This window comes from Ovis canadensis, chromosome 2, assembly GCF_042477335.2.
Source record: "Ovis canadensis isolate MfBH-ARS-UI-01 breed Bighorn chromosome 2, ARS-UI_OviCan_v2, whole genome shotgun sequence".
In the NCBI taxonomy this organism is placed as follows: Eukaryota; Metazoa; Chordata; class Mammalia; order Artiodactyla; family Bovidae; genus Ovis; species Ovis canadensis.
Genome location: NC_091246.1, coordinates 211,216,691 through 211,230,268, shown reverse-complemented (window position 1 = coordinate 211,230,268; position 13,578 = coordinate 211,216,691). Strand labels below are relative to the sequence as shown.

The window sequence follows — 13,578 nt, the reverse complement described above, 5'->3', positions numbered from 1 at the left end:
CCTTTTCATGCCTTATACACTTGGTTGTTGTTGCTGAGTCATGTCTGACTCTTTGCAACCCTGTACACTGTAGTCCTTTGGGCTCCTCTAGCCATAGGATTTCCCAGGCAAGAATACTGGAGTAGGTCACCAGTAGGTTTCCTCCTGGAGGAGGAAATGGCAAAAAGACTCTCCTCCTCTGTCTTCCTGACCCAGGAACCAAAGCCATGTCTCCTGCATTGGCTGGCGGATTCTTTGACCTCTGAGCAGTCAACTGCAAAATCAAATAAAGTAAATAACACTCACTGTCTCTATAACCTGATCCTAATTTACTACTCCAGTCTGAGTTTCCAGGACACCTGTTCCTTTAGACTGAAAGCACTAGTCTTTCCCCCAGGCACCTGTATGGGCACCCAGAAGAGAGAATAATATGGCAGTGCCATTGCCATGGGTAATGCAGCAACCCTGGTTGGCTAGACAACAGTTTTCTTCCTCAGCCCTCATTTCTGTCTACCAGAGATGCCCTCTGAGCATCCTCTGTACTATTACAACTCCACCGTAGTACTTAAATTCCGCCCTGTATTAAAGGATGTTTTTGTGCATCACTGTATGCTTCCCATTTGTTGTGTTGACTCTAAACCTAAAGGAGACCAAGTTTCCTGCCCTCCCCCATAGCAAGCTTCGAATTATTACCACCAAATCTGGTCACACTTCATTTTCCAATATCCACCAAGAGCAGATCCCAGAGACAGGTTGAGACAAATTTTCTTAAAAGTAAATGTGATTGTTTCTCTGGATATTTAACCTTTACATTATTTAAAACATGTAAACTAAGAAAATATGTGTGAATATTTCTTATACAGGAAAAATTAAATAAGCAAATATTTTTTGAGCCCCTACTTTGTACAAACCACATAGTTTTTCAACCGAGGTCTACAGGGATAGAAAGCAGAAATTTATTAGAAAAGATCACCACTGTAAACCATGTAACAAACCTAGTATCAGCCTTTAAAGGGCTTTATTTCATCTGAAAACTGGGGAACCTGCCCCTAAAGTTCAGAGATAAGTCAGGCAACAATTAAGTATCTTATGCCAAACAGACCTATGGCCCTTTCTTTTGTTTGTTCCTTTATTATTTCATTCTTTCTTCCCTTTTTTTTTTTGTTTTACTACTTCAAACTGCTTCATTTTAAAAATAATTACTAGCTAACTAGTTTATACAGTTGACTCAGTGGATCTTAAAACCTTGCATTGAGTAAAGAAGGCTGCAGTGTTAAACAAGCAGGCTCATTTGTTTATAAAAATGAATCAGAAGACCTTAAAACCTTGAATTGATAGGAAAGAAACATCTCATAATTTGCTTCAATCAATGTTTTTTAAAAAGGAAACCTTGAGCTAACCCTTATTCCAAGCCCAAATGGATTTAGGATGGTCTCATCTCTCTTACATCGCTTACCTTTACAGTATTTTCTTCCAGTCTTATAGAAGTGTCTGAAATTTCTCCTGTCTCCCAGACCAACTCACATATACTCATTAAGCTTCCACTCCATGCCCAGTAAGCTGTTGCTAGCTGTGTCTCTGCTGGTTTGCTCCTTCCAGCTGTCCCTTGCCTGCCTTGGAATACAAAGCTGCCCAAACCAGGAGACTGGAGTCTCACCTTTAGCTTCTGGCTTTGCTATAAATCTCTGCCCTTGACTGAGAAAAGAAATGAAACCCAGTGGGAGAAACACCTCCTCCACCTTCATGCTCCAAAAGTCTCACTCACCTTTAGAGAAAACAGGAATGAAGAGAAGAAAAAACAGGGCAGTGCAGGGCCAGGTCCGAGAAGCCCGCCAAGTCCCATGACTCTGGAATCCAGAGCAAGCCATGGCTTTATGGGAGCGCTTGTTCAGGTCTTCAGGAAGCAGAGCAAAAACTTTCAGGATCTTGAAGCTTTGAAATGTGTTTGAACCCACACAGAATCAAGGACTTTATATAGCTGGCTTTGATCCCAGGTATGTAACATGTGCACACACAGAAGGCACATGTATCTATCCTTTTTGTTTTGGTTTTACGAGAAAGGAAGACGTGGGTTTAGCTGCTACGTCGAAGAGATAACCTCAAACACTCAAAGTAAAACTGAACAAAACAAGCCGATCCATGGATGGAAAATGCACTCAATTTGAAACTGAAGCTTCTTGTTCACTTTGAGGATAAGTGGAGACTTGGAGAATTTCCTGGAGCGCAGGAGTCCCCCTAAGTCCCAGTTTTATCTAATCGTCTAGGCATCTTTTGTCACCCAATTTATTTCACTGACACCCCTCAGAACTGCTTTAGCTGCTGGCCCTCTGAGCCCTTGTGTTAAAGACAGAATGAGTCTGTTGTGCTGTTCTTAGTTGCTCAGTTGTGTCCAGCTCTTTCCAACCCCATGGACTGTAGCCCACCAGGCTCCTCTGTCCATGGGAATTCTCCAGGCAAGAATATTGGAAGTTTTGCCATGCCCTCCTTCAGGGGATCTTCCCAACCCAGGAATCAAACCCAAGTCTTGTTTTGTTTTACAGATGGATTACAGATGAAATCCATTACAGATGGATTCTTTACGGTCTGAGCCACCAGGGAAGCCCAAGAATACTGGAGTGGGTAGCCTATCCCTTCTCGAGGGGATCTTCCTGAGTCTTCCAGAGACTCAGGAATCTCCTGCACTGCAGGCAGATTCTTTACCAACTAAGCTACCAGGGAAGCCTCCCGAATGAGTCTGGACACCATTCATAATAGCTTTCCACCTGTGAGACACCATCCTTGGCGTGCTTTGCAAAGCAGAGTTTATTTCTCCTAGCTCCATTTAGCATTCTGTTAAGAGAAAATATCAAAATCACAAGAAATAAATTGATCTGCCTCTAGTTTTGAAGATTAAGAAAAAATTCATGCATTCTTAAGAGATCTAACTCCTCAAAGACAAAACAGAGTTGGATAAGGTCCAGAAAAAGTCAATGATCCAAGATATTCGAACCTTCCATCAGAGGATAGATTTTCTTTTTTTGTTTCTCTAATGGGAACTTTTCAAACAGAAAATCCAGGAACTGAGGTTAAATATGACTGAAGTGCTTAAATTTATGAAAGCTGTAAAGAGAACAAATGTTCATCCTCTAAGAAAATGCTAAGCATTGGGGACTATATCACTCTTAAAACTGAGGAGTTTTCATGTATTTCAATGATGAAAGAAACACTTATTCAGAGGCTTTGAGATGCCAGAAACTGTGTGTGAATAGAATTGAATGATGACCAGACAAAAACATAGTGCCTTAAAGGACTTCTAGAAGACTGACCCACAAGCAGATGGTGTGGTGTGATGCTGGCCTCCTGCAGTCCTTTGTGGTCTCACGTGCCCATGCTCCTCAGCACTGCAGAGGGCACTCTCTGGAATACAGGCCTGATGCGTCTCATCTTAGCCTGTCTTGCAGCATTCCCTCACGTGCCCCTTTCCTCTGATTGTCGTCTCTCCAGCACACTCTTTCAGGTTTCATCACCTTTGCCAAAACTGTTCCTCCTGGCTTCTTCTTCCCATTACTTTGTTTTATCCTCCTTCTCATCCTCCAGGAGGCAACATCACCTCCTCCTGGAAATCTCTCCTGACCTGGCTCTGTGCTATCCTCCACAAGCTCCTTACAGAAGCCCTCAAACCACAGCTAAAATGCCAGCAGGTGATACCAACCTAATGGTCACTTATCAAGGGTCAGATCCCAGTCTGGGCATTGGAGATACAAAAGTGAAAAATGTATGATCCTAATCTTGAGAGGAAGCCAAGGCAGTCGCAAGGCAGATGATTAAACCCATGATCGGGAAATTGGGAATAAGTGCTGGAACTGAAGTATTGCCAGAGAAGAGCAGAAGCCATTGGTTCAGCCTGTGCAAGTCAGAAAGGACTTCTCAGAGGAAGTAAGCCCTGAACTTATTGTTAAAGACAAGGGGCAGGAGACAGATACTCAAACAGAAGGAACAGCCCATGCCAGGCTGGAAAGAGCACAAAGTATTAACATTCATTACAGCCAGAGAACAAGATGAGTATGGGAATCACTGGTAGGTAGAAGTCTAGGTTCTTAGTCTTCAATGCACCATAAGGAGCAAATAGGCATGATTAAGTTCACATTTTAGGGAAATTCCCCCAACACAGGAGGATGGATGGGTAAGATGAGCTCAAGGAGGAACAAGATATAACCAGGAAAACCCAGAAGGACACTATTGCAACACCCCAGGCAACCAGGTATTGGCAAGCTTTTTCTATAGAGGGCTTCACAGGCCACACAAAATGGTCTCTGTTGCCACTACTCAACTTTTCTGTTGTAAGGTTTAAGCAACCACAAAGAGCTCATAAATGAATGGGTATGGCTGTGTTCCAATAAAACATTTTTTTAATGTCCATCATACCTCAATGAAAAACAAAATTTACAAAAATAGGAGGAAGTTGGATTTGACCTGCAAGACACTGTTTGCCATCTCCTGGTCTAAACTAAGGCAATGGCAAGGGATTACTGGCTTTCCCAATGCATAAAGGAGAAAACCAAAGCACTGAGAGTTAAGGAGTGTGAAGTAAAAGTCGCTCGGTCGTGTCTGGGCCTTTGTGACACCATGGTCTGTCCATGAAATTCTCTAGGATTAAGGAGACTTATCCAATCCCCTGTCATTGGTAGGAGAGTCAGGATTTGAAGCCAAATGATGCTGTTAATCACTATACTAAAGCAAAGGATTTAAAGTCAAAGAGAACTGGGTTTGAATTCTAGTACAATGACTTGCTACCTGTCAATCTGGGGCTATGATTTTCAGAAAATAGCCTCAATGCTATGGCAAGGATTAAATGAGATAATGTATGTCAGGTATGTTAAAGACCTATTATGGTGGCTGGCTACTCAGTAAATGTGTGCTGTGCTTAGTCGCTCAGTCATGTCTGACTCTTTGCCAGCCCATGGACTGTAGCCTGCCAGGCTCCTCTGTCCATGGGGATTCTCCAAGCAAGAATACTGGAGTGGGTTGCCATGCCCTCCTCCAGGGAATCTTCCCAACCCAGGGATCAAACCTGTGTCTCCTGCATTGCAGGCAGATTTTTTTTTACCATCTGAGTTGCAGAGTCACTGAGAAAACAGAAGTGTAATTTATTGGAATAGAAAATGTAAGAAAAGCAGACCAGATAAGTGATGATCGTGAGTTTCATTCAGGTATGTTGAGTTTAAGGTATCCATAGATGGTAAGGTGAGGGCACTCGAAAGCAATTGCCATGTGGATCTAGAGCTCAGGAGAAGGAGCTGAGCTCAAGATGTTAACGTAGTCAGCTATGAAGCCACAGGTGAAAATGTCACAGGCCCAAGACACATGATGAACACATTACGACTATTTTAATAGATAAATCAATGAAAACAGTTTAACATAAAAAGAGATGAGAATCACAGTAAAAACTTGTAAAGAACTCTTACCAAGTCCCCTAAATACACTTTTATGAAACTATTTCTGCAAAATAGCAGCTGTAAAAGCCACTGCGTGAAAGAATATCGGTGAAAAAGATATATTCACATTTATTATCCAGTAGATGACTTGATATTTACAAAGAGAGAAAATAATCAACAAATCTAGCAGATACTGCTTTAACAAGTGATCAGACTGAAGATCATCTATGATGGGCCTTTCTGACATCAGGTCCAGATGCAATATACTGAGAAGAACACACCTCTGTAGCATTACTGCCAAAATTGCTTAAACTGAATCAAATTATGAAAAAACAACTAGAAAAATTCATAGTGGGAGCATCCTGCAAAGCAATTGGCCTTCAAAACTGGCCTTTGAGTCCTCAAATACGTTAATATTATGAAAGATTAAAAAATAAACAACCTGAAAAAACTGTTATAGATTAAATGCAATTAAGGAGGCATGACAACAAAATCCAATGCGCAAGCTTCTATTGAAAAAATCAACTATAAAGTGCATTATTGAGATATCTGGGCAAATTTGAAATATAGACTATAGCTGACGATAGCGCATTAATTTTAAATTTGCCAAATATTGTCTTATTAGGGTTATATAGGGAAACATCTTTGTTTTGGAGTGATATTTGCTTAAATATTTAGGGATAAAGTTGGCAAATAATTCTCAAATGGTTCAGCAAAGATATGTGTATATGTTTGTATTAGTAGACAGAATAATACTAATAAGACAGCAATGACAAAATGTTAACAACTGGAGAATCTAAGGTAAAGACTATATCGGTGTGCTCATGGTACTACTCTTATAAATTCTTTTTTATTTTTAATTGGAGGATAATTGCTTTATAATATTTATTGGTTTCTGCTATACAACAATGCAAATCAGCCATAAGCATGCATATATCCCCTCCCAAGCATCCCTTCAACCCCACCTCCATCCCACCCTTCTAGGTCATCACAGACTGCCAAGCTGGGCTCCCTGTGTTATACAGCAAAGTTTCAAAGTAAAATGTTGAAAGTAGAAATTATAAGACCACTATTAATATAGTAGATACACAGATAAGCAAACTGAAATTTAGAGAGAGGAATGGCTTGTTTAAGGTTATTCTCCATCCCCTTTCCTCACATCTGTTCTCTACCTAGGAGACAGACCCTGTAGAGGACTTGATTCTCAGGCAGGTTGGCCTCTGGGAGGAGTCAGCTGATTTAAGGCACTGGCATAAGGTCAGAGGGCATGAGGATGGAGGTCAGAGTATTTCTTCCCTGCTTTCTCCCAGATTCAGGCCCTGCCTCTGGCAGAAACATTAGCTCTGCACAACTATAGCTCCCGCGGAATTCCCCGACACTTCTAGAATGCCAGTTCTCACTGTTTCTTCCCCTGCTCCTTTCAGTCCTGGAAGTGGTATCAGCTTCTACTGTTGCTAGCATCTGAGTGCTTTAACATCTTCTGCCCCTTACCCTCTTTAATACCTCTAAAATACAGTTGACCCTTGAACAATACGAGTTTGAAGTGCAGGTGCATGTATATGTGTGTGTGTGTGTGTTTTCCAGTGGTACTACAGTACCACACCACGCTTGGCTGGTTCAATCAACAGAAGCAAAACCAGAGTTATGGAGGAATCACGGATACCAAATGTCGACTCTCAATTATGTGCAGATTTTCCTTAACTCCCACATTGTTCAAGGGTCAATTGTAGTACTTTCAGTGAGTCTCTTATTTGAATCACCTGTTTCCTGTAGAGTCTCTCATTGACCCAGTCCTAAAGCTAGTATGTGGTGAAAACTGGCTTTAAATCCTGGCCTCATCCTACCCAGTACTTCTTTTCCCCTATTATCTCATCAGCAATAATAATAAGTCCTATCATGTAAGTTTGTATTCATTACAGTTGTGTGCAATTCTGTCTCCCCTATTTCAAATTCTATCTTGCACCCTCATCCCTGGGAAAGATTGAGGACAGGAGAAGGGGGCTACAGAGGATGACTTGGTTGGATGGCATCACTGACTCAGTGGACATGAGTTTGAGCAAATTCTGGGAGATAGTGAAGGACAGAGAAGCCTGGCATGCTGCAGTCCATGGGGTCACAAAGAATCAGACATGACTTGGTGACTAAAGAACAGCAACATCCTCACTCCACACCTAGCATCTAACTAAGAACTCCTTTGTATAAAACAGGCAATGGAGAATTCTGCATTTTGATTTCATTCTCAACACTTTTATTGCTCTTGCACCTCATTTCCAGCTCTAGGGAAGGTACTAATAAGTAAGGATTCCATCAGAGGACTGATAAGCACCAGTGAGCCCAGCACAGTGGTTAAGAGAGTACGGCTGGAGTCAGACAGACATGAGTTCAAATCCTGCCTCCACTGCTTACTAGATGTATCCTGGGTGAGGTTTTCGAACTTCTCTGATCCTCAGCTTCATCATCTATAAAATATGGCTAGTTATGATAGCCAATAATCTTGTAGGGTTATTGTAACGATTCAATGGTTATTGACATTCAACTATGCCAATAAAATGTTGAAAGCTGTGCTTAGCATATAGTAGTACATGCCCGGTAAATGTTAACTCATCAATTAAATACAGAGAAAAGCATGGATTTCAAACTTCAGTTGTTTCATATATAAGCCCTTTTTTTATTGTCACCACTCTGAAGGGCATGGCAACTACTGCAGTATTCTTGCCTGAAAATTCCCATGGACAAGAGCAGCTTTGTAGCCTAGGCAGGCTACAGGTCCTAGGGGCACCAAGAGTCAGACATGACTGAAGCAAAATAACTGAGCACACACATTATCATTACTAGTGACTGGATGGTACATTAGACTAATATCGGGTTCTTTCTTTTCTAACACTCACACATTTATTCAATTTTTGCTGTTTTCAATGTCATCAGTATCTGGAATCAAATGATTGAGTCTGAAAAGCATCTCCCTTGTGGTTCAGACAGTGAAGAGTCTGCCTGCAATGCAGGAGATCCGGGTTTGATCCCTGGGTCAGGAAGATCCCCTGGAGAAGGAAATGGCAACCCACTTCAGTACTCTTGCCTGGAAAACCCCAATGACAGAGGAGCCTGGCAGGCTACAGTCCACGGGGTCGCAAACAGTTGGACACGACCGAACGACTTCACTTTCTTTTTCCGAGTCTGAAAACTCACAACTCTAGACACAATCAAAGATTTCTGTATTGTGAGCTCTCAAATATTCAGTGGTTGAATATTCAAATGTCTGAGGGTATCACATCCTTGGATGTTGTCATTTCAGGGTAGGAAGGGGAAAATCAATTTTGTTATTTACTTTTATCACTCTAATATTTTTTTTAAAAAAAGGTTGGTGGTAAAGGAAATGAAAATAATTGGCTAAAATTAGGGTTCGGGGATTCACTGTGATTTCATTTCCTCACCATCTTCCTATATCCTACTAGTCTGAGTAAACCCCAGACTGGTTTTGTAGTACTCTTAGTGGTTACTGGATTTGAAAGATCTGTCCATTTGCATAACTCACAGTGATGCCTACAGTGAAGTGCCTTCAGAATTCCAGATGAGATATGGGTTGGGTAGGGTAACTGGGTTATTACTTAATTGTAGAACTCCTCTGAATTTGTAAAGCTCATCCTGAGCTTAGCTGAACTTGTAAAGGTTTTTTTTCTTTTTTCTAAACCTGCTATAATCCTTTCCCCAACTAGTACACCACCCCTCAAAAAAAGTCTTTTGTTGAAAAATTTGCACCTGGCATTGAGTGTGGTACATACTGCAAAACATCCTTTACTTGATGGTTTCAGATGTAACGGGAAGAATGAAGAGTCATATTTGCATAGCGTGCAGTTTCAGGACATCCCATTACGTTGAGCCTATAATCATGCCTAATTAAGGTTATATACTGTGTTTTTATGCTAATTAGCTCATCACAGTGTAACTCCTTTCAAAATCGACTTCAAAGGAAAAAGAAAATCATCTACCAAAGTGATTGCTAAAGAAGGATCTATCAATCATCTCACTGAGAAAGAGAGCTAAAGAGAAAGGAAATGACATGCAAAGTGACTGGAAAGAAATTTTAGCTTCATTACCATTAAAGGGTGAAAATACGGGCTGGCCAAGAACTTACTTAAATAAACGTGGTAGGTGAATTTTCAGTCCCTAGGAAATTAATCTACATCATAAAGTCAGGTAAAAATGGACGGCTCTGGGCTGTGGACTTCCTGCGCATCCCTTAGTAGGGAAATAGAGTGGTTCCTGCCGACTTTTTATTCTACAGGGTCCCCTCGCTGGGGGAGCGAAGAATGGGGTGGGGGGATGTGGAAATTGTTGCCAGGGAAGCAAAGTTTTATCTACTAGTCTTAGTGACAAAATGAAATGCAGAGGCTGCTTCAGCTGAAGGCTAATTCTCAGCTATCAGAGCTTTATTTATGCAGAGACAAAGACAGATAAACTTTTGAATGAATAAATGATAAAGTCAACTGTGACTACAATTGTCACAAAGTAATTTGAAGGGGGGAATCTATGTTCTAATTACCCAAGCTGCTTACTATATATGATTGAGCACTTTTGAATGTCTTATCTCCATTTATGGATATCGGTCTCATATTTCCGGTTTTTGCCTTAATCATCTCTGATTATCTCTGTCTTCTTAGCATCTCACACCTAAAAGTACAATTAAGTTAGATTGTGTTTTATTCTTAATCCTTCACCCTTGTTGCCACACTGCCAGCCATGAATAGTTTAAGTCAGTGACTTCATCCAAAACCAAGAATAGATATTTTCAAAATAGACGACCCTTTTATTTTATACATTGGATAAGTGATTTGCTGAGAAGAAAAGTGGCTTGCCTAGGATCACACATCTAGATCTTATTCCTTAATCATCAAGCAGAAATAGAAAGAGAAGAGTAAATAATCAATATTTAATCTATCATGCACCCCAGCTCTCTCCACCTGAAAGGTACTCACAGCCTGCCTGATTGCTGTTTAGGACAAGTTGAGATTGGCCTAGTATCATTTTCATTTTACTAAAGAGGGAAGTGTACCAGGCACTGTTTGCCTACCTTAGTGAAAGGAGTAAGAAACCTTGGAGTGCAAGTCAAAATTGCCTTTGATACTGAATAACCCACCCCACCCTAAAAAGTTGCTAGCTAGCCATCTATGAGGTTGCACAGAGTCAGACAGAGTCGGAGCAGCAGCTATAAATAGTGGGCATTGGAAGTGTCAAAGATTTAATGGAACCCATTTCTCCCATGTTATTTGTGGTTAGGTCATCTCAGCCTGAAGCATTTATTTCAGATTCTTGGTGGCAGAGACAATCACTGTTTTCATATTTTGAGCTATGTTATTTCAAGCCCTGCTGCTATTGCAACATTTGAATGATTTCAGGCCTTGATCTTCTCCACACCTTATGGTCACACCTTGCACATAGAAAAGGAGCATCTTTACTCCTTTGTAGTTTACATGATAGTAGCTGTGATGGTGCAGAAAGTTGTGTTAGATGATGAGGAACACAGGGCGATTGCACAGCCTGTTGTGGGCACTGAATCCTAAAAGAAATGTGAGTTCTACCCTCCCATTTTACAGAAAGTAAACAAAGCCCCTGCAAGGTGAACTGATCTACCCCAAATTATATGCATAACCTGTTAGTGGCAGAACTAAGATGAGAGCTCAAAAGTCCATAAAAAGTGAAAGAAAAAAAAAAGTGAAGTCGCTCAGTCATGTCCGACTCTTTGCGATCCCATGGACACCAGGCTCCTCCGTCCATGGGATTTTCTAGGCAAGAGTACTGGAGTGGGTTGCCTTTAACATCATTCACCGTCTTCCCAAGGGCTTCTAACTCTAATTTCCAGCTAGTTTGCAACTTGAAATTCAGCCCCACCAAACTTCCTGGTGGGTCTTGGGTCCCCTAGAAGACAGATCAGCAAATCAAATTTTAAGTAAAAAAAAAAAAAAAGAAAACTTGGTCTTATAGTAGCACTAATCACAATAGTCAAAAGATGGAAACAACCCAAGTGTTCATCAAGTGATGAATGGATAAAGAAAAAGTGGTATATGCATGTGTATGTGTGTGTGCTCAGCTGCACAATCGAGTCTCTCTACAACCCCATGTACTGTAACCCACCAGGCTCCTCTGTCCATGGGATTTTTCCAGCAAGAATACTGGAGTGGATTACCATTTCCTCCTCCAGGAGATCTTCCCATCCCAGGGATCAAACCTACGTCTGCTGTGTCTCCTGCATTGGCAGGCAGATTCTTTACCACTGAGCCACCTGGGAAACCTTCCATATTCAGCCATAAAGAGGAATAAGGTATTGATGCATGCTACAACATAGAGGAACCTTGAAAATAGTACCCTGAAAGAAATAATGCACAAAAGGTCACATATTATATAACTCCATTTGTATGAGATATCCAGAACAGACAAATCCATAAAGATAGAAAGCAATCTGTGGATGACCAGAGACTGGGGGGAAAATCAGGAAATGGAGAATGACTGCCTGATGGACATGGGATTTATTTTGGATAATGAAAATGTTCTTGAACTAGATATTAGTGATGGTTGTGCAGCATAGTGAACGTGAAAATATCCTGAATCATACACTTTTATATGTTTAGTAAATTTCATGTTATGTTTAGGTTTACTCTACACACACACAAATATATGGTCATGCCAATGCATTCGGTTGGCATTCACCATCTTAAAAAGCATATCACTGATCTTACAGTATGTATTGGCCATACATTTTTCCTCTTCTCTAAGTAATCTAGATGAAACACATAGCCAGTTTTGCTTCTTTCCTAGAGTAAAAGGAATGAACTTGCAACTGGTTGAAGCAAGGAGGAAAAGTTCTGATTATTCCTCATCACCTACAATTGTGACCACACGTCACACTGAACCATCACCAGCCAGAATCTAAGATATGGATCATTTGGCTCTGTCTTCTCCTGGGCACAATTTTCTAATAGGTTACTTAAGGTTGTAGAATAACTAAATGAGATGGAGTTAGGCTGTGGCAAGAAACTTTGGCTCAAAGAACTGTATTATTCACGCATGCTTTAGGAGAATATAATTTAGAAACAGCTGGTTACATTTAGCAGCTTTCCTTCACAGGCTCTATTTCATGGATTATGCTCCAAGAGAAAACTCTCTGGCCCAGAGTTTCATCCATGAGTAGGAAGCTAAATGATTGCACTTACTTGGGCACATCAGGACCCAAGGCAGCAAAGGCAGCACTATGACGAAAACACAGGGTCTTGGGTTATGTCTGGCACAGGTATGGAGCCTAGTTTCTGTATTCATCTAAGAGCATCGTTACAGCAAGGAAGTTGCCTTTAAAACTCTAAGGAATCCATTTCTTATATTTTTGTTTTACTTCTCTACTACTACTTCTACTAAGTCGCTTCAGTCGTGTCCGACTCTCTGCGACCCCATAGACGGCAGCCCACCAGGCTCCCCCGTCCCTGGGATTCTCCAGACAAGAACACTGGAGTGGGTTGCCATTTCCTTCTCCAGTTTTCCTTTAAAATTGGAGGAAGTTACAGTTCAGTACACACAGGCAAAGTAGTATCGGACTCTTTGTGACCCCGTGGACTGTAGCCCACCAGGCTCCTCTGTCCATGGAATTCTCTAGGCAAGAATACTGGAGTAGGTTGCTTCTCAGCATTACCTAAATTTACTCTGATCACATAAAGTTCTTGCCACATGCAAACTTTGTCATCTCTGGTCATTTCTTTACACTGGTTAAGAAATGCTGACAATTAGAAAATACCAGAAACATTTTTTCCCTGTCCTCCCCAAAAATATGCAGGTCAAGAAGCATTGGTCAACCATCCCCCCTGCTTTTCACCCTCTTATAAAAGAGACAAGTGTGCGCTTAAGAACAAATGAAGTTGTTAGGAATTTTTGACTCACAGTATAAAAAAGAGCTAAAGGAAGTTATGATTTATAAAAATTAAGTCTTTGCTACTGGAGTTTATTATCTTGATTTATATGCTAAATTCAGTAACCAAGGTTATGGTGATAAATATTGTTGAGTAAATGCAATTTTTTCTTATCATTTGGAATCACTATTTTCACTTGAGAAAATAAATCATTTCCTAATGCTCTGGCTCCCTTCCTAGAAACCCAGGGCTTTTTTTTAATTAGCATCATAAAATGTTTGTGTATGTGAATGCCA

The 13,578-nt window shown here is 40.8% G+C and overlaps 1 protein-coding gene across 3 annotated transcripts in view; it reads right to left on the bottom strand.

Moving 5' to 3' along the window:
• Positions 1–13,578, bottom strand: part of CTLA4 (cytotoxic T-lymphocyte associated protein 4) — a 65,975-nt gene that overhangs the window by 4,681 nt on the left and 47,716 nt on the right. Inside the window, exon 1 of one of the 3 annotated variants that reach the window (XM_069578079.1) lies at positions 1,745–2,036. The exons of 1 other annotated variant lie outside the window; for it this stretch is intronic. In XM_069578079.1, the coding sequence (XP_069434180.1) occupies positions 1,745–1,847 (103 nt within the window). In that variant the 5' untranslated portion in view covers positions 1,848–2,036. Of the gene's footprint in view, positions 1–1,744; positions 2,037–13,578 lie in introns of those variants that run through there. One more of the 3 variants, XM_069578081.1, reaches the window with a different exon arrangement.